The sequence below is a fragment of the Dromiciops gliroides genome, chromosome 2, assembly GCF_019393635.1.
Source record: "Dromiciops gliroides isolate mDroGli1 chromosome 2, mDroGli1.pri, whole genome shotgun sequence".
Taxonomy (NCBI): domain Eukaryota; kingdom Metazoa; phylum Chordata; class Mammalia; order Microbiotheria; family Microbiotheriidae; genus Dromiciops; species Dromiciops gliroides.
In genome coordinates this window covers 604520888-604542636 of record NC_057862.1, presented here as the reverse complement: position 1 = coordinate 604542636, position 21749 = coordinate 604520888, and the positions used below count along the sequence as shown (strand labels likewise).

The 21749-nt window shown below is 47.3% G+C and overlaps 1 protein-coding gene across 1 annotated transcript in view; it reads left to right on the top strand.

Annotated features, from left to right (window-relative positions):
* TTC7A (tetratricopeptide repeat domain 7A) overlaps window positions 1–21749 on the top strand; it is a 202081-nt gene that overhangs the window by 93399 nt on the left and 86933 nt on the right. Inside the window, exon 11 of the mRNA XM_043990192.1 lies at window positions 1502–1606. Within this exon, the coding sequence (XP_043846127.1) occupies window positions 1502–1606 (105 nt within the window). The remainder of the gene's footprint in view (window positions 1–1501; window positions 1607–21749) is intronic.

Genomic DNA, 21749 nt, shown 5'->3' with positions numbered 1-21749 from the left:
CCAGCTCCCGATAGCTGAGTCCTCAGATGACTCCTTAAATAGGATCCCTGCGTGGGGATTGGGGAGGTCAAAGTTAGAGGATTCAGCATTCCAAGGATCCAGTTCCAAAGGTCAGCAGCCCCAGAGTGGGAGAAGGAAGTGTGCGCTCGCCTGAGGCTGACTAAGGCTTGGGGGCAGGGAGGCTCTTGGGTGTCACAGGCCTTTGCCCTCTTCTCCTCCCCTTCTTCCTAAGTCCCCATCCTGCCCAGCCCTATAGTCAGGAAGAGGTGGTGCTGCTCAGAGAGCCCGCCTGGGCAGAGAGGAGGAAGAAGTGCAGCTTTGGGCCTTCACAGCCCTCCTCTCCTCTGATGCCTGTGGCTCATACTGATCTCTCCATGCTCAAGTGCCACTCTGAGGCTGTACTGTGCCGTAATGCATGTGGTCCTGGACCACTCCATCTGCCCTGCTTTTGTTGGCTTTCTCCGGCTAGACTCTTAAGTTCCCTGAGGCTGGGGTGGAGGGGAATCCCCTTGTCTGGGACCTCATGTTTGCCCCAATGGGTCCCTTCCCTCCTCTTGCCTTCCTGTCCCTCTCATTTCTTTGGTTTCATTCATTACTGATCCAGGCAGGGATAGCATGTGGGCTTCCTGGTCTGCACTCGTCTCTGAGCTCCCAGTGAGAAGTTAAAGGTTTCCCCTCTATACTTAATAGCTCTTTAATCAGTTCATTACCGCATTTGAACCTCACAACAGCCCTATTTTGGGTAGGTGCTATTATCATCCCCATTTTACAGATGAGGAAACTGAGGCTGAGATTTGGGGTGTGAACATGGGTCTTCTTCCTGACTCCAAGTCCAGCATTCTGTGCACTGCTGCCTTCTGGAAGTAGCTGTTTCCACCAGGCCTCTGGCCTCCTTTGTCTCCCTGCCTCTCCACTCCTACATTTCATTTTCCTGAAAGTGGTCAGTGAAAGAAGAGGCAAGCAGCCTTCAGCAGGCAAAGGACGATGAGGTTCTGGCTTAGGAGCCCTGTGTTCTAGTCCTGGCTCTGCGGGTGACCCAAAGCCAGCCGTTCTTCCTCTTTGACCTGCCCTTGGCTTTTCTCTTAGAAGGCAGCTTAGATGCACACTGACATGCCTTCCGGTTATAGCAAGTGTAGATGGTTTCCTTTAGAATCCCTTTCATGTATGTACTGTATTACTTTACTCAGCACTTCCCCATCTTTGATCTCCTTAACGTTTACCGCATGGCTGTCTGGGAGAGGGGCACCCCCCACACACACACACACACACCCACTCCTGCACACAGAAACCCAGGTTCCCTGACTTTCAACTTAGACTCTTCTCCTCTGTCCCGGTCCTGGCCACATGCAGGGGAGGGAGGTGGCTGGTGGGAGGACTGTAACCAAGGACCCTCTCCCTAGCCTTTGAAAGGCTGAGACAATTAGGTGGTTCCCAAAAGTTGTAGCTACTACTGAAGGTCCTGTGAGTGACACCGTTTCTCCCTTCCCTCCTTGGTTGGCAGTCAGCGTATGCTGTGTCAGTGCTGAAGGAATGCTCCAAGCTTCGACCTTGCGATCCCACCGTGCCCCTCTTGGCTGCCAAGGTCTGCATCGGGTCCCTGCACTGGGTAAGTGAATGAGCTCATGGCCCCTAATGGTAAAACTCAAAGCACAGTCCTGGTCCGTGCATTGTGACTCAGGATGGGGAGCGTCTGGAGGGGTCACACATGCCTGTGGGCATGTCTCCCCCAGGGGAGACAGTAAGGCACAGGGAAGGTCAGTCCTGGTGACCTGGAGAGATCCCTCACAAGGGCAGTTTGTTGGGTAGCTCTGGCATCAGCTAACTAGCTGTGTGACCTCAAGCAAGTTGCTTCAGTTCTCTGGACCTGAGTTTTCTCATCTGTGTAGTGGGACGTAGGGAGGGGACAAGAATCCCTCCGAGCTCTTGGTATCCTGAGATTGTGTTTGCTACTGTTGAGTAAAGGTAGATTGGGATCCTCTTGGATTACCCAGACCTTTTATCGCTTGGGGTGGACAGGGTGGTCTCCTTAATCTCAATCGCATTGGCTGCTCTCTGTGTGGCAGACGTGCAGAAATGGTGTGATTGTCCAATTTGCAGATGACACAAAGTTGGGAGGGATAGTTAAAACACTGGATGAATAGTAAGGATCCAAAAAGATCTTGCCAGCCTGGAGGATTGGGCTGACTCTTATAAGATGAACTTCAGTGGGGATAAGTGTAAACTTACCCTTGGGTACAAAAAAAGTCACCATCCCAAGCCTAGGAAGGGACAGGCATGGTGAGACAGCAATTTCGAAAAGCTCCTGGGGTCTTGGTGGACTCAAGTTCACTCTGAGTTAGCAGCGGGATGTGTCAGCCAGAGTTGCTACTGCACTCTTGGAGCCTGGCTCCCAGGAATGAGGTTATAGTCCTGGCACTCTGCTTTTGGGGACCATAGCTAGTAGGTTGTATCTGGCTGTTGTCCTTTCGGAAGGAAACAGGTAAGCTGAAGAGGCTCTGGAGGAGGGCAGCCAAGATGCTGAGGGGCCTTGGGGCTGTGTCATGAGGAGCAGGGGAAGCCCCTTGGCATGTTTTTCAGTCCGGCTAAGAAAAGACTCAAGGCAGGCCTGATGGCTGCCAGCTACTTGAAGGGCTGTGCTGTCTGAGAGGGCCCCACCAGAAAGAGCAGGGGCTATTTGCAGGCTTAATGTCAGGGATGAACTCGAGCTGTCCCAGCGGAGGCCATCGGTGCTACCCCCTGACAGGCTTTGAAGTCAGAGCTTCAAGGGTCACTTGGTGTGTTCTGATGGTGATTCCTTTCAGGTATGGGTTGGACTAGATGGTTGGAGTGGGAAGAGTCTGTGATTCTGGGCGTGAGGAGAGAGGACAGAAGGTAGAACTTGCCCCAGGAGGTAGATCTCTCAGCGTGATGCCCAGACCCTGGAGACATGCCCTGGTGCCCTGTGTCCCAGATCAGTGAGGACACTAGAGGCTGCTGTCAGGACCGCAGAGCCTCGTCCCAGAACTCCTTTGAGTATCTCCAGGGGTGCCTTCCTAGGAGCTCATAGAGCAGAAGCATCTGAGCTGAAGAGAAAAGGAGGCAGGAGACAGGCACTGGTGTCCTGGGGAAGGATTCCCACCGGTTCTTGAACCTACGTTACTTTGTGTTGTTGCCTGCTTTTATTTAATGGTTTGGGGTGTTTTGTTGTTTTGGGGGGGCTGTTAGAATTATTAAATTCCATTGGTCCTTTTTTAAAACCACGGCAATCCTTTTCTCAGGATTGCCCCTTAGCTCCATAGAACCCTCTCTTGAAACAAAGAAAAACAATCGAGCAAAAAATAATCAAAATATGATATTGCTGAACTGCTTTGTTCCCCTTTTATTTGTTTTCTTTAAACGAGGGATAGATTGTTGGATTGGGAAGGGAAGAGGAAAATAAAAATATTAAAAATAAAGGATATAAATAAAAATATTTAGTAAATAAACATAAGCTTAAAACACACATACACACACACACATACACTCTCTCTCTCTCTCTCTCTCTCTCTCTCTCTCTCTCTCTCTCTCTCTCTCTCTCTCTCACTCACACACTCACTCCCACACCCCTTAACCAACACAGTGACTGAGTCTGATGTCAAACAATCTGTTATTCTGTGCCCATGGCTGCCACAGACTGCCCCTGCCCCCCACTCTCCACCCAGGAGGGGGATGGATTTCATCATCTGTTCCCAGAACCAAAAGGAGTCGTTGAGTCTGCGCCTCGCTGCCTCCTAGCAGCATGGTTGTTGAGATGGCCGTTGTCATGGTCATGTTGTTTCGGCTGCTTCTCTGTGCTTCCCGTGTGTCACTTCACCCCAGGTTTCCTCGTCCGGCCCCTTTCATCGGGTGCGCTCATGTTTCCAGTAGCTCATCACGCTGGGCTGGTTTGGTTCCAGCCGTCTCCCTCGGAGGGCCGATTACATTGTCTCTGGTCTTTTGCTCATCACAGCAGGCCATGCCTTCATTTTAGGAGGGCACCCCCTTTCCCTAGACCAAAAGAAGTGCCCTATGAAGTAGTGCTGCTTTTCAGATGAAGAGGGACTCTGATTTTATTGTGAGAGCCGTGTGAGAAATCCATAGCCCCCTGGCCCTCCGGGAGAGGAAGCCCTGCGGCTCAGGAAAAGCCTGAAGCAGGAGCTGGAGGACGGCTCGAAGTCGGCAGCTGTGGGGTGGTTTGTGCCTGGCTGCCTCCTCTCCCGGCCCAGGCAGATCCCAGCCACTCCCCCCCAGAGCCTGTGTCTGGGGTCTGAGCTAGAGACCCCCTCCCCCCAACCTGGCTCCCTACTTCAGGCAGGCTTCAGCTCTGCGCCCCCAACCTTCTCCTCCCCTTGGCTGCCTTTGTACCTTCCATACCATCCTCCCCCCTGACCAGGTCCCCTAACCCAGCAGCTGCCCAGCTCTGGAGCTACCAGCAGTTCTGTCGGAGCCCCTGTCCTAAAGGACAGCTGTCTTTTCCCTAGGGCCTGCTCACCACACCCGTGATGCTCTCTCCCTGCCCACGACTCCCCCTCTGGGTTGTCTTTGCCTGTTAGAGGAGAACAGAATGGATCTGTGTCTTCAGCAATGCCCATAGAGCACCTGAATAGAGACTCAGGAGGTTCTCGTTGTTCCCCCTCTATCTCCCAGGCTTTATGGGGAATGAATATGGAGAGAGGAACACTTGGCAAACTCTCTTAAGCTCCGCGGAGTAGGGGTTGGTCATCCCCATGGCTTACCTCTAGAGGAGGCTTCAGGGTTGACACTGTTCACTGACAAACATCCGTCATCCCATGAGCCTCTTGTCACAGCCCCAAGAGGAAACTGTATGATGCCAGTGCTTTTCCATACCTGATTGGCTTATAGAAGGTGAGGGATCTGGCCAGGGACATAGAGTGTCTAGCTGGGAAACTTGGGACTTCTCGGCTCCTGAGTGTGAGTAGCTCATGAGGGTGCGGTTGGAGCTAACTTGTTTAGGGAAAGATGTAGCTCTTGTGGCATGTGCCGAAGAGGAGGGTCCCTGATGGCTGGGGGGGGGGGGGGCTGGTGCTGCCAGGCTTCTGCTCTGCAGAAGTCCTTGGCATTCATTCCTCAGCTTCCTCACTGCATGGGAGTTCTGGTCCCCCACCATTGCCCTGACCCACCACCTCTTTGCTTCCTGAGAGACATGAAGCTGTCCTAGCGCAAATGGCTTTTTAATGATTACCCTCTTCACTGTTGCGGCTTTCTCTTAGCAACAGGCCTCAGGCCCTCCTTATCAGATGGTTTGCCTGCCAGATTTTCCCATGGATAAATTACTTGAGAGGAAATTCTGGCACGAGATGGAGCTGCATTTGAGGTCTCCTCGGCAGGACTGGGCAGGAGTCATTTAAACATTTACAGCTTTGTGTCCAAATCATAAGAGCAGCAGCAGCAATGATAATTAATAATGAAATCCAAGTATCTCGATCCTGCCGTGTCGGCCCCCTGAGGCTCCGGCACAACAGGGGATCCGTCTAGGAAGCAGAGAACATTTTCTGCCTACAGTGCTGAGAGAATCCCTGTTGCCATAACTGGCCACTTAGGCTCTTGGGGATACCTATTAGTGAGGCTGTCAGCTGTCGAGTTTTCCCTAGCCCCAAGCCATGGCTAGCCCCAGCAGGAGAGCACTTGTTCTTTGTTCCAAAGCCTGATTTCCTTTGGGCTCAGGGCCCCTGGGATAATGACTTGAGATGACCAAGAGCCCACAGTTTGAAGACAGAGGCCTCCTTTGCTTTCTGGGAACTGAATTTAGAATCAAAGGTCATTGGACTTTAGTGCTAGAAAAGATTTCAGCGTTCTCCAGCCAAGGGCGATTCTTTTTTTGATTTTGAGCTGTTATTGATATCTTCTTTTGACACCATCTTGCTTATCTCTTGTGCCCTTCTCTTTCCCAGAGAGCCATCTCCTATATCAAGACAATTTTGCTTGGAGAGGAGAAACATCAGCACAACTGATAGATAACTTGGAAAAAAAATCTGAAAATGTGCAATTGAAACACCTGTGCACCTGCCACCCCTATAAACAGGGAGTTGATGTGTCCCTCTCATATCTCTTCAATTTGAGACCCGTTTGCTCCTTGTAATTTTGATAGACTAAACTTTACTTATTGTTGGTGGTGGTGTTCTTTCTACATATGTTTTATAGTCACTGTGTATATTGTCTTCTTGCCCTGCCGACTTCACTCTGTATTAGTTCATATAAATCTCCCATTATTCTCTGTATTCATCACACACATGACTTTCTTACAGCACTGTAATATCTTCTACATTCATGTACCATGGTTTGTTTAGCCATTCCCCCAATTGATGGACATCTACTTTGTTTCCAGTTATTAGCTCTCACAAAAAGTGCTGTTATAACTATTTTAAGGGCGTAGGGGATTTGCCTCTTATGGATAGATAGCTTCCTTAAAGTATGTAGCCCAGTAGTGAAGTCTCCGGTTCAGAAGTAGGGACATTTTTAGTCACTTCATTTGTCTAATTCAAATTGCTTTCCAAAATCATTGTACCATTTCAACAACCTCCACCTGACGATGTATCAGTGTGCCTGTCCTTCCTTCAGCAATGACTATTGCCAATTTTTTCTCACTTCTGCCAATGCACAGGCTTTGAGATGCAACCTCAGGGTTCTTTTGATTTACAGTTCTCCTATTTTTATGATTTGGATTCTCTTATTTTTATGATTTGGAGCATTCTTTCATGTGGTTGGGAATACTTGACAGTTCTTCTAAGAACCCGCGTCTTTAAAAATCTGTTGAGGAATAGAAGAGGAGGTTCTTAATATTTTTGTTTCATACACCCCCTTTGGCAGTCTGATGAAGCCCCCTATACCCCTTCTCAGACTTGTTGGTTTTAAATATATAAAATAAACTCCAGGGTTACAAAGGAAGCCAATTATGTTGAAATATATATATATATTTTCCCCATCCTACCTGGTTCAGTAGGGAGGAGATGGGGGTCAGTTGATCCCAGCCCGGAGTCCCTATCCCAGTCCAATACCCATATTTTGCAGATGAGGAAACTGAGACTCAGAGAGTTCAGATGTCTTGGAGTGGAAGAGGTGGGATTTTCTGAGTGCTCTCTCTGCCACACTCAAAGCCATCGACGCGCGGAGCCTCCCTGGGCACCTCCACTACTACCTAGTCTGCTGCCTCCCCCAGCCAGACAACTCCTCCCGAAAAGAGGTCGTCGGGCTTCACCTGGAGGCCTCTGCTGAGGTGGCTCCAGCAGGACCGAGGGTCCTCAGGCAGCTCTCACCGTCGGGAGAAGGAAGTCTGTCTGCGCAACTTCATGTTTTCTCCAGGCCAGATCCTCCATTTCCTTCCTGTGGTTCTTGTATGTTGTGGCCTCCCTAAGAATGTGACAGAAGCTGGACATAACCATCCAGGTGTAATCTGACCAGGGCACCTTACAGGAGCGCCGTCACTCAGCATTTTTTCCCCACATAAACTTTTATCTAGCTTTAGCTCTCTCATTCTTGGGGATTTGAGTCTTAAAAACACAAGTGTGAGCCTGATCATTACATCTGGCCATCATTCTAGCCTATGACACTAGACGCCATGTGTTAGAGGCAGGTCTTCTTGAATTCAGAACCAGCTCTATATCTCCTGCACCATTTTGCCTCTGTCAAATTAAGGGAACATTAAGTCATTTCCTGTTTAATGGGGCATGTCAAAATAATTGTGAACCAAAAGTCCAAAAACCTGGATATTCTGGTCCATAACTAGTTCTTGGTGTTAGCTAGTCATTTCATCTTCCTGGGCCTAATTTCATCATCTCTTAAGGGAGGGAAGATGATCTCTAAGGATTAGATTTTCCTCTTAAGTACATGATGCTACTCAAGACCCAGATAGCTGCAGCCAGAAAGGAGGTGTGAGGCAGAGTGGTTACACCACAAGTGCTGACATTTCTCCACTCTTGTCTGAGGATGTTGGTTGGCTCCCAGAACCCCCTAGCAGATCCATAACCCTCAACACGCATACCCACCTTGTAGTGCTGAAGCAGGAACACCATCTTTGGTTTCAAAGGATGGCGGCCTTTGTCACGCCGTCAGCCCTACCAACCCAAGACTGCTGTTGTCAGGCAGCCCTAATTTAGGTCTTCCTGCAGTGGGAGAGCTGTTTGCCTCCATGTCGTAATTATGGTCATTATGTGTATTCAGATTACATGGTAACAAAATTTGGATCGAAACACTCCAAATGGATATCAGATGAGGAATAATCAATGACAATATAAAGAGAGGATCCAGAAGAAAACTGTGGACTTGAACTGGAATAGAAAGATGGGGTGCTTAGCCTGAGTTCAGATTTGTGCTTGAGTTCAAGAGGTGATTTTTCCCCAGAGGTTGTATGGCAAGTGGAGGGGAAAGCCAACTTTCTCCTGAGGGTTGGGGTGCATGGGCCCCTGAGGCCCCTACTCATTAACTTGCCCTAACCTTGTCAGCTTCAGCAACACACGACTGACTACACACTCAAATGGCAGTCAGGACACTGGCTGAATTTTTTTCTTTTAAGGTAAGAGAATGTTACAGTAGTTTAAAAAAAAAATTTGCAGTGGGAGATAGGAAGGCAAGGTAAAGTCCTGGCTTTGCCACTGACTCGATTTGCAAGTGGCTTAACCTGTCTGAATTTCAGTTTCCTCATCTAAAATGGGATCATACTACCTGCCTCAGAGAGTATTTGTGGGCTCTGTAAACCTTAAAGCTCCGTCAAAGGTGTGAGCATCTCGTCTGTACTGCTTTGTCCATAGTTGTTGTCTCTGTTATGTTTTGCCTCCCTGAGGCCAGGGCCACATGCTGTACTTGTGTAGCTCCCCCCACAATCCCTGGCACCCCAGTGGTAATGACGGTAATGTGGCAATAATGGGACACAGAAGGTCTTGTTCAGGAAGGTGCTGGAGCTGCTGTTAGCCTCATTTTTAGAGATGAAGAAACTGAGGCCAGGAGAAGTTATGTGATGGCCCATGGGGTGGAAGTTTCATCTTCTCTCCTGACTGATAATCCAGCCTCTTTCCCCCTGTGCCAAGGCCCATTTTGGGGGCTGGATTGCCTGGGCAGATTTCAGATCCGCCAGATCAAGCAGTGAAGCCTTCACTTCACAGCCACCTCGCTTAGCCTTACTCTTGATGCCACACAGCCCACAGGCCACCTACACACAAGACACTCGCGTCTCCTGAAATCCACGCTGTACCTAGAACGCCCTCCCTCCCCCACTCCATCTCCCAGCTGCCCTGACCCCTCAATGTTCGGATCACCTCCCATCTTCTGCAGGTGGCATCTCTCTGGCCCCCCAGCTCTGGCTCCCCTTCCTTCTGAGGGGACCTCCAACTTTCACTTGGGGATCTTCCTAAAGTCTGCTGAAATCCTCTGTTTGACCTTCAAGTCATTCATAAGGCCGCCCCTCCCCACCCCTCCAGTCACCCTGGTCACCCTGATGGTCCCACCAGACACTCTCTCCCCCTTCAGGCTCCAGCTAAAGGGCCACCTTTCCCAGAAAGCCCTTCCTAAGCCCATTGAGTGCTGGTGCCCGTCCCTCTGTCGAGTATTTCCAAGTCGTCCTTGATAGAGTTTAATCTGTGTGGTGGAAGACTTCACTAGCTCGGACATCTGCTGGGGGCTTCTTCTCTCTCAGTCATAGCTCTCAATGATCATCTTATTCTTCAGAAAGTGAGGAAGTGAGAATTGCTCCTTTGATTGTATACAGTGAGGCAGCCCTGGGGCAGAGGCTAGAGTGTTCACCTGGCTTCAGCTGCCTCCTTGCTCTGTGACCTCTGCCTGCCTCAGTTTCCTCGGGTGTAAAGTAGGGATAACGATAGCACCATGCTCCCAGGGTTGTTGTGAGGGTCAGGTGAGAACTCTACAGCATTCTGGACACTATGCTTAATAGATGCTGGGCCCGTCCTTTTCCCTCCCCCTCCCCACATTAGCTGGTGAGTTCCTTGCAAGCAGAGCCTGCCCTGTCTTTTTGCCTTAGAAGAGCCTGGCACACAGGATCATCGTTCACTTACTCATTGACCCTGCTTGGGTCTATGTTGTTGACATTCTTTCCACCATTAAAATGGGAGCTTCTCGAGAACAGGGACTGATTGTTTTTCTTTGTTTCTTTGTATCCTCAGTGCTTGGCACATAGTAGGCATTTAATAACTGCTTGTTGTACTAACCATCTGTGGACTAATGGGTTTCAGCTCAGAGGTGGCCGGCTTTGGTTGGCAGTCGGATTGTGAGCTAGGGTGGGCAAAGGGGTCAGGTTTGGCCTTGTTCTCTATAAAGGCTGGGGAAGAAGGGATGGAGGGGGGCCGTCCGCCAAGAACACGCTGTCCTTAGGGAGCTGATAACAGCAGGGGGTATGAACAGGGCTGGGAGGGGAGAGGGGGAAAGGCAGGTGCTGGGGCAGGTTCAGAGAGCACTTCAGCTCCTCCCCCTCTACCCTGGCCTGAGCCCACTCAGACTCAACCAGGGCCAATCGTTTGGAGCCTAGTCCCCGTGCTGGCCCTAAACGCCGGCTTCTGAGGCTTGAACTGGTGGTTGCTGATTTGGCTCGAGTTTGGGGGGATGCAGGGAGACTGGGAGCAGGCATCATTTGAAAATGAGTTGGGCCCAGTGAAATCCAGCTGGATGGCAGGGAGCCCAGAAAGTGGAGCACCTGCTGTCCTCTACTTCCGTGTCTGTTGTGCCCAGGTTTCGGGTTCATGCACAGACCAGAAAATGCCAGTGTCAGAGGGTAGACTTGGCTGCATTATCCTCCTATCTCCAGGGTGAGGGAGACGGGGAGAAGGGAATGGCCAAGGTCACACCCTGGTGACTAGCGGCACGGGGAGGTTAGGGGGGTAAAGGGGGAGAGAGGCAGAAGGTTGGAAAAATCAAGCTGACCAAAGGCTGAGGGCACTGGTGGATTAGCCTGTGGCTTCTGTCTCTCCCTCTTCCTGGCTAGGAGAGAGGGTTTGGACTGGTGCTTAAGCTCTCTGGCCTGACACTGAAACCAGAGAGGGAGTGAGCAGGTGCATGGGGTGGGGCTTCCTGGGAGGAGACGGTACAGCAGTGGCTCCCAAGTCTGGTATTGGGGTCCCTAGGAGATAGAGCTCTGTTTGCCTTAAAGGGGAGAAGGGAAAGAGCCTCTTCAAACAAAGGTGCATGTTATAAACATACTAATATGTATAATTTATATGTATATAAATGTGTCTACAAATATATATGCGTGCGGATCCACAGGATAAACTTTAATTTTAGAAAATGGTAGTCTAAAGAATCATCACTCATGGAATATTGAAACTGTAAGGGACCTTCAGGATCTTCTCACTCAAAGTTTTCCCAATAGCCCTGAGGTCTGGGCACTTTTTTTTTCCATATTTTGATATATTGGTTTCCCTTTACAATCCTATGTGTTTTATTTTTTGCATTTAAAACTATTTTTGAGGAGTCCAAGGGTGACCAGTTTGCCAGAGAGCCATTTCCTACACACACACACACACACACACACACATCACACACACACACACACACACCAGCTGAAGCCTAGAGAAGGGAACATGATTTGAAGCTACTATTGGAACTTGGGCTTCCTTGGCTCCAGTAACAGTAATCTATCCTTTATGCACTTTTAGGAAGGAGAAAAGATGGTCTATGGTATCTCATGGGAAGGGGAGGGGGGCTACAACTGGTTGGAAGAGAAGCTCTGTCATGGCTCTCCTAGGTTGGGGTTTGTGGACATTAGAAAGGTCCTCCTACCCTCTGGCTGCCCTGGGATTCTGTCGCTGGCCTGAGATCCGATCACTGGAGATGCTGCCTCCCAAGGTTCGCTCACAATGCACCCATACCTTCTCACCCCATGGGATTCCTGTTCGTGTCTGTAGAGCTTCATAGGGGGCTGCCCCTAATGCTGGGGATCTTCCTCCAGATTTGTGATGCTGGGTGCCAGTGGAGCAAGCTTGGTAGCTTCCCATTTGATCTCCCTCACTCTCCCTCCATAACTAGCCCACCTCCCTTTCTCTCCATCAGAACACTTCATGACCTTCATGAACTCTTGCCTTTCCAGTCTTATACTGTCTTCCCGGCCTCCAGACTGTCCACCCACAAGACTGTGTCTCAGATCCAGGCATTCTCCCTCCTCTCCTCCAACTACTTAACCTCCTTTAATCCAGTTGAAACCCCTTCTTTTACTGGAAGCTTTCCCCAATCCCTCTTAATGGCCAGTTCCTTCCCTTGGTTCATCCTTTCCTATTAATCTTGTGTGTAGCTTGCTTTGCATTTATTTGTTTTTATTTTGTTTCCTCCATTAGATTGTAAGCCCATGAAGCAAGAACTGTCTTTTGCCTCTTTTTGTATGCCCTGCTGTTAGCTTAGTTTTTTGATTGGTGGGCCTGTCTGAGGGGCCGCAAGGTTGTGCAGCAGATACAGTATCAGGAAGACTCATCTTTGTGAGTTCGGATAGCCTCAGAGGCTTACTACTGTGTGACCCTGGGCCAGTCACTTCACCCTGTTTGCCTCAGTTCCTCATCTGTCAAATGAGCTGGAGAAGGAACTGGCTCTTTGCCTAGAAAGCCCCAAATGAGGCTCACGAAGCGGTCAGACAGGACTAAAATGATTGAACAGCAGCAGACCCTTTATGACATCACCCTCACTACTTCTTTTATGAAAAACTTATGTCCAAAAACAGAAGCAATTATCTTTCCCTCCAAACCCACCCCTCTTCCAAATTTCCCTATTTCTGTCAAGCCAAGATCCTGATCCTGGCATTAGCCTTAATACCTCCCTCTCCTTGAACCCTCGTACCTCTATCAGTCACCAAATCTTGCCATTCCGGCCTCCAGAAGATCTCTCGAATCGGACCCGTTTCTCACATACAGCTTTCACCTTAGCTCTTCCTCATCCATCACTGTGGGCAATGGCCTCCTGTCCATCCCACACACCGATGCAAGGTGATGTTCCTAAGTTGTATCTACCATGTCATTCACCTACCCAGTCGTACTCCAATGACTCTCTTTTGCCTATGCCATACATAAGCTTATATCATTTTTTTTAAGTGAGGCAATTTGGGGTTAGTGACTTGCCGCAGGGTCACACAGCTAGTAAGTGTTATGGTTCCTGCGGCCGGATTTGAACTCAGGTACTCCTCACTCCAAGGACAGTGCTCTATCCACTGTGCCACCTAGCGGCCCAGCTTATATCATTTTAGAGGATATGCCAGCTCATATATAAACTCCTGTTTAGATTTTAAACCCTTCTATACCTCTCCCAAGCTATCTTTTCTGCCTCAATGGGTATTGCTTTTTAAAAAGGCAGCCAAGAAAATATCACTAACTAGAGACCTATTTGCCTTCTTTTCTTTCCCTGCCCAATCTTCATATCAAAGTCATCCTCGATGAAGATTTGATAAAGGACTAGGCAGGCCTTCACAAAAGAGATTCTACAGTAGACCACATATTTATAGCCACACAGTTGACTACTGAAGGGTCTAGAGGTCACAGTATCCCTTTGGGCTTATTATTTGTTGAGTGTACAAAAAAAGCCACTTGGCGAGAAAAAAGAAAATGCACCTTCAGAAGAGTGTATTTCTGGGCCTGTGGCCTAGATCAGGAACCACCTATAGAAGGCCAGTCTGAGATAAAGTGGGGAGATCTGGATGCTTTGTAAGCAGAGTTTTCCAGGCCCCGGAACAAATCTTGCCTTTGTGAAGGCAGGACTCTCTGGACCTCTGGACACCCTGAAAAGCAATGGTAAAAGGTACATTCAAGGGAAAACCAACCAAAAATGTGCCCAAAGAAAGCTGAGATGGAGTGTCTGAGACAGGAGCTTTGCAGGAGGGCTTAAGGTAATAGGAAAAATATCTTTCATTGATATAAAGCAAAAGCTGAGGACCAAGAAAGATGTATTCAGTGGATTAAAGCACCAGCCCTGGATTCAGGAGGACCTGAGTTCAAATCCAGCCTCAGACACTTAGCAATTACTAGCCGTGTGCCCCTGGGCAAGTCACTTAACCCCAATTGCCTCATAAAAGAAAAAAAGAAAGAAAGATGTATTCCATGGAAGTGAATCGTCCCTATGCACAAGTTAGACCCCCTCACTTCTCTGCTTAGTAAACGTCATTTACAAGTTTCTGTGTTTGGCATTCAAGCCCTTTACAACCCGGCCCTCACCTATATTACTCCACATCACCCCACTCTATGTGCACTGCATTTCTGGCCAGAGCAGCCTCCTTTCTGTTCCTCCTCCTGCACATCCCATCTCCAGCGGTGCCCAGTCCTGGAATGCATTCACCACTCACCTCCATCACTTAGGATCCCTAGCTGCTTTCCAGCCATCACCTTTTCTGTGAGGCTTTTCTTGAGCCCCCAAGCTGCTAGTGCTCCCCCTCAAAAAATTCCCTTGTATTTACTTTGCTTTTATTTTTTGTAATATTTAATTTGTATATTTGTCATTCCCCCCATTTCGGAGTAAGTTCCTTGAGACTAGGGATGATTTCATTTTTGTCTTTGAAACCTCAGCACCTCGGCCAGCTCCTGGCTCTTAGTAGGCACTTAATGCATCTTTATTGCTTAACTGCTGTTGCTTTTGTCCCATCCCCTTCTTCTGCAACCAGGGGGGAAAATAAATAACATAGGACTCTTGCAAGGTAAGAACATTAATGCTTCTCCTCCTGCCCCTTCCCTTCTTGGACATCTATGGCGAAGTTAGATTCTGATGTAACAGAATGTGTACCACTTGTAATGTTAGGATCAAGCAATCAACAAGCATTTATTAGGCACCTATTGTGGGCCAGACACTCTGCTAAATTCTGAGGGATACAAAGACAACATCAAAAGCCAGTAGCACAGGAAACAAAATGAGGATGATTTCCAAATAGGGGGCACAAACAGATACAGTTGAATCACCAGACGCTATTGGCCTAACCTGGCATGTAGTGAGTCAACAAACAAGGACTACAGAGACAGGAAAGTTTGAAGGGAAGTCTGGAAGATGGTCCATGGTCACTAGAGACTGGCCTTCTTAAACTTCCATGCCTAGGAAGATGTCCAAAACAACCCCCTGCACGGTCACGACATGGTAGATGGCAGCCAGCTTAGCTTTGTGAAGACAGTTCTGTCTCCCTCTTGGACTGAGTGATGGACTATGGAGGCCCACAAAGTTAGGCATCAGGGGTGGGGGGGTCTTCAGTATGGGTCATCAATCACAACTCCAAGGAAGGATGTTTATCCTCTCAGTTAAGTTCGTTTTAGCATTTATAATTGTGTAATGGTTTGTAGGTCATGGGGGAGGTGCAGAGATAAATGACAGTATGCTCCATGCCCTTGGAGAGGAAAGATGCAACACCCAACCACATAACTGCAATACAAAATAAAACATATACATTCATTCATAGAAGCTGGGAGGGATCTTATCCAGCCACCTCATTTTGCAAATGGGGAAACAGACTCAGATGTATTAGGCATTTATTAAGTGCTTTTTGTATGCAGAAGACTATGCAAAGAAAGGCAAAAACATCCCTTGCTCTCAAGAGGCTCACATTCTGGTAGAGGAGACAGAATGTAAATAACTAGGTGCACGCGAGCTAGATTTGGGCAGCTGGACCACCTAGCTGGAGTCATGAAGACTCCTCTTCCTCAGTTCAAATCTGGCCTCAGGCGCATACTAGCTCTCTGACCCTGGGCAAGTCACTTCACCCTGTTTACCTCTCTAGAGAGAGAGGACAATGCAAGATGACCATCAGGAGGTGATTGCAGTAGTCTAGGTGAGAGCTGATGGGGGCTGCATGGAGAGAAGGAGGGGAATAGAGATGTAAATGCAGAAACAGCTTATGGCAACAGAGAACTGGAGGTGTGGATAAGTGAGGAGGAAAGGACAACTTGCCCAGGTTCACGCTAACAGTAAGTGTCTGAGTTAGGTGGATTCACACCTAGGTCCTCCAGTTCCCAAGGCAGCTCCTTTCCACGATGTTCTGAGAGACAATAATTACTCATTTTAGCTTTTTGTAAGGAGTAGTGTAAGATAAAGATGCAAAAGTACCAGACTGTCAAGACCGTTGAGTGCCACGCTAAGAACTTAGCCTTAGCAGACTTGCATGTGGTAGGACATACAGAGCTGTTGAAGAGTTAGAATCAAAGGACCTGGGGCAGCTAGATGGCGCAGTGGATAGAGCACCGGCCCTGGAGTCAGGAGTACCTGAGTTCAAATCCGGCCTCAGACACTTAACACTTACTAGCTGTGTGACCCTGGGCAAGTCACTTAACCCCAATTGCCTCACTAAAAAAAAAAAAAAAAAAAAAAAGAATCAAAGGACCTGGGTTCAAATCCCAGCTCATCCCCTTCATAACTGCAACTTTGGGCACTTCACTTGATCTCTGTTGGCTTCCGTTTCATAATGTGGAAAATTAGGGGGGTGTGGACTACATCAGAAGTGTCTGTGCCCACTTCCAAGTGTAGCTTGAGCCAGATTAAAATGTAATTGGGAAATGTCTTGAAAAATAAATAAAAGTACAGTAAAATAAAGTATTCGTTTCTGGTTTTCTAAGTCAGCACATGGCCCGCAGGGAGCCATTTCTATTTTAGTTCGACAGCAGTGGTCTAGGCCCTAGCTTCTTAAACTATGGGTCAAGTGACAGAATATGGGGTTAGTGAAACATTTGGAAACAGTAAAAGGTTATAAAAAATTAAAAAATTTTAAATTTCAAAATTAAAAGAAGGGGGGGTGTAGCTAGGTGGCTCAGTGAATAGAGCACTGACCCTGGAGTCATGAGGACCTGAGTTCAAATCCAGCCTCAGACACTTAACACTTACTAGCTGTGTGACCCTGGGCAAGTCACTTAACCCTCATTGCCCCACCCAAAAAAAACCCAAAACAGTAAAGGGTTATGTATGCCAATTTTATCTACCTATATACCTGGGGTGATGTAAAAATTTTTCTGATGAAAAAGGGTCACAAGTAGAAGAAGTTTAAAAAGCTCTGGTCTAGATGACCTTTAAAGATCCATCCAGCTTTGAATATTGATCATATGATCGGATCTCTGAGGAGTCCAGTAGTTAACTGTCCCATCCAGCATTCTTGTCAACAAACTAGGAAGAGATGAGAGAGCAAATTGACATACTAGGGGATGCTCAGGTGTTTTTAGAGTAATCTCAAGGGCTCATTTTCATGTCCCAATAGTAGGAAACTGAGACCACTATAGTCTAAGTGTCTTTATTTAGGGAGCCAAATGATGAAATTGAGATCATTTGTCTATTTTAAAAGTACAGAATTGTTCACTCACCTATATCACTATATCCTTTACAAAGTCCTTTCCACATACAATAATCCTCACAACAACCATTTGAGGTCAGCAAAGGACAGAGTTAGTCCCATTTGTACAGGTAGGACTGCTGAGACTTGGGTTCAGTATATTGCCCAAGCTCACAGGACTACTTAGTGATGAAGAAAAGACTCTCCCCAGTTCTACTGCACCAGCCTGATTAAGAGAGCAGAATTTCATCAGTGTCACTGAATGAGGGTTGTACATTTTTTTAAGCCACCATTGCTGTGAATAGCTATTTTTTTCCTATTGCTGATTGGCTAGTGGCAGTTTCTATACTGTGGGCTCACCTTACATTTTTAAAAAGCACAGTTTGCTTTTAACCATGGCCTCAGTAAGCTCAAAATTTCAAAGTTAGAAGGGACTTCCCAGGCAGTCCCATCCCTTTCCAGGGAATTCAATGAATGGAGACAAGAGTTGTTTGCCCAGTGTTTGGAATGTCCCCCCATCCATTTCCTAGCCAGCCCTGGCCTGGCCACTTCATTGAAACCTTCCCTCCCATTGATCACCAGGTAACACAGAAATGTAGAACTGGAGGGGGCTTTAGAACCATTTAGTCCAGCTCACACCTGAAAAGGAATTCCTTCCCCCACAGAGCCAGCAAATCACCGTCCAGCTTCTGCCTTAGCTTGTACTTGGGTACAAATGGAAGACTTTAGATTTGCCCTTACTAGTTCACATCTTTTTTTTAATTATCCCAACATTCTATTTGGTCAAGACCTCATTGGATCTTGACGTGCAGGATGTGAGCTCCTTCTCGTGTAGAGTGGAGAAGCATTCCTCCAATATCCATTATCCAAGTAATTGATAAAACATACAAGCATGGGTTTCCAGGCACTAACTATGCTGGAGAGACCTCCGGCCAAGCTGACATTGATAACTATAATTGTAGCAGCTTTGTCTTCTCCATGTTGTGGGTTGTCACCATCTCATCACCCCCGACAGTGGCTTTGTCCACCCTGTGACCTTCTTTTCTCACATTTAGCTTTAAAACCCCGTTTTTTGTTCTCTGTACCTTTCCACACCAATTTTTGCTTAATTTGAGTGTTGGTGCTCACTACACTGTTACACACCTGATACTATTCCTAGAACACTAGGTCATACTTCTGTATTTTTTTCCCATGTAACCGGCCCTTGCTTCCTTCTGAGGCCTGGGCTTGTGGTTTTATTAGGACAAGGAACTCCCATGTGAGGAATATCCCCACCATTCATGGAAGGTGGCACCTTTTTCTGCAACTTAAGAGTCTGAGCTCAGTGCCTGGAGCGAGTCTACTGCCCCATAGGACCTCCCAAGAGTGGCCCAACCAGATTAAATGTAATTGGGAAATAACTAATAAAAGAGAGAAAATACAGCCAAACATCGATAATGTTAGCAGGTGGTTTTCTAAGTCAGTGTGTCACTGCAGGGATCCTTATATACTGGTTTAGTGTCTAGCCTGTGCATTTTCTGGATCAGAAAACAGGCCCTGAGAGGTGAAATTATTTGTGCAGGGTAAGTAGTGCGTGGCACAGCTGGGGTTTAAACCCTATTGCTCTGACTCTCAATTGAGCATTCTTTCTATTCTTCCAAACTCTGGCATTTCCTCAAGTTCTTCATCTATAAAATTGGGATAAAAGTATTTCTAGGGAGCTGCAAAGGGGAGAGAAGGGATGGTTGGAGAAGGCCAGTAGTGATAAGACTGGCCAGGATTGGTCAAGATAAGGTAGAGCCATGGCTATCAGAGCCCAGGGTCCCAGCGGGAGAAGTCTGAGGATCAGTGAGATATGATGGAGGTAAAATACTTTGTAAATCTGTTGATGTTGAGTTGTTTCAGTTGTGTCTGACTCTCCATTTGAGGTTTTCTAGGCCAAAGATGTTTGCATGGTTTGCCATTGCCTTCTCCAGCTCACATTACAGATGAGCGAATGAGGCAAACAGGGTTAAGTGACTTACCCAGGGTCACACAGGTAGTAAGTGTCTTAAGACCAGATTTGAACTCAGGAAGATGAGGCTTCCTGATTCCAAGCCCAGTGCTCTATTCACTGTGCCACCTTGTTGCCCCTTATAAACCTTAAGGCCCTGTATAAATACGAGTTGATCACCCTTAAAATTATTCATAGCACTTTATTTTATCTCTCTCAGTGCCTAGCAGGACCGGGCATACAGGTGCTTCATAAAGACCATTCTGACCAATGCCAGCAGCCCCTTTCAGCAGGCCAGGGGACCAGTCTTAAGTTCAGGCAGGCAGCATGATATTGAAATGTTCTCACCAGCCGTGGTGATGCTGCTGGAAAAAAAAAACACTGGCACTAGAATCTGAGAGCTTGAGTTCAAATTTCCCCTCTATCATTTGCTACTTAATATACTCTTAGATGAGACGCAACCCCATCGGGCATATTTCCTCATCTGTAAATGAAGGTATTGGAATTAGGATGAGCTCTAGGACTGGCCTGGCAGGAGAAAGTCAGTGACACGGTTCATCCCCACCCAGTAACACACAGGTCTTCAAGTCCCCAGTGGAGCTGACAGAGAAGCGGTGTGGTATGGGGATGGCTTCCCATCCTGCCCCTAACACTTATTAGCTGTGTGACCTTAAGGCAAGTCAGTTCACTTAATACCTGTTACCTCCTTCAGAGGATCATTGTGATGTTCAAAGGGGATAATCCAGGGGTAAAGGCCTTTTTCAGACTTTAAATGGATGTTTACTGTTTTATAAGAAATAATGATTATGAAGAAATCAGAGAAGCATAGACTGGCTTGGTTGAACTGATGCAAAGGAGAGTGCAGAACCAGGAAACAATATATACACTGACTATGATGGTGTAAACCAGAAATGGAACGTGGCCTGCAACACTCCTGAGTATGGCCAGAACCAATTAAAATGTAATTGGAAAATAGTTTTTAATAGATAAAAATAGAATAGAACATAAGTAATGTTAATATATGTTTTTCTAAGTCAATATGTGGTCCACAGGCACTCTTACGTATAGTTTGTTGTTGCTGAATCATTTCTCAGCCATGTCCAATTCTTCATGACCTCATTTGGGGTTTTGGTGGTCGTCGCCATTTGTATTTGAGCCTGACGCCTCTGGTGTAAATGGCAAGAACAAGACCCCAAACCAAATGCAGTGTAAGTACGGCAACTGATTTTAGCCTGGAAGGAGAGATGGAAAGTTTTCCTTCTTTACCTTTTTTACAGAGATATGGAACTATCTGAGTTAAACATTGTCTCTGCTGTCAGATGTGGTTGACAGATGATTTACTGAACTGCTTTTTTTTCTTTTCCTAATTCTTTGTTATAGAGGATGCTTTCTGGGTAGAGAAGGGATATGTTCAGAAATGAAAGTGATTTAAAAACAAAACATATAAAAATATTTTAGGGAGTTCCATATTAATGTCTATTATTTTTATTGTCATTGTTCAGCCAGGTATGAGATGAAGCAACCAGCTTAGTTGTAAAAGCATCACCTCAAGAGAAAATGGGATTTAGGCCCTGTACCACAAGGTGAAAATCTAGCAAGGGGCCCACTTTTCCATATTCTTCCTTGGTGTGGCATGGAGACCAGCAGAGGAAATGGTGTTTGAGAATTCCATTTTTTAATTAGTGTGTTACTCTTGCTTCTTCTTGGACATGGGAAAGCAGACAGGAGATTGCCGGGACATTTTTGCCAGCTAGGACCAAGTTCAGCCTTGACCAGCCTTTGTTAGATGTGGACAGAGCCCCTAATTGAAGAAGGAGGGATGTAGGTTCTAGGCTAAGCTGAACTCTCACTGTGCTGCCTGTGACCTCTGGTCGCCCCTGTTGCCTTGACTTCTCCTGCAGAACAGGCAAAGTCACATCTCTCAGATATGTTGCTGGTAGAGAGCGGTTATGCCATCTAATGGAAAACGCACCCGGATTTGGGTGTTTAAAAGGACTTGGGTTCAACTTTTGAGTTTTTCAGTGTGAGTTTGTTAGTATAATTAAAGTACACCTGAGGGTGCTTTGAGACCCAGGAGTGTGTTTTTATCCTTGGTTTGTTGTTTTTTTTTTTAAATAAATTTTTATTGACATCTTTTCTTTTTTGGTATCACCAGGACTTCTTCCCATTCTCCTTCCCCCTTTGCCCTTCCGGAGAGCCATCCCATATAACAAACAGTCTTTTTCAAAAGAAAAGGAGACAACAACGGGAGCAGAGTCCGCAGAACATAGGCAGTGGTCCACTCCCATGCCCCCTCCGCCCCTGCAAAGGAAGGGGAGGAGGCGGGCAGTATCCCCTCCTGTCTTTCCTGGGGGCCCCGCCTGATCCTTGTGATTCCATGGCCTTCTCTTCTTTGTCACCATCACCCTCCTTCTTGTCTGGGCACTGTTTCCTGCCCTTGGCATGTCAGCCCTCACACAGAGGATTTCACGGCCATGTTCCATTGTGTTTGTGGACCACAGTCTGTTTAGATCTTCCCCAGTCTATGCTGCTAGGGACATTGTGGTGCCTATGGGC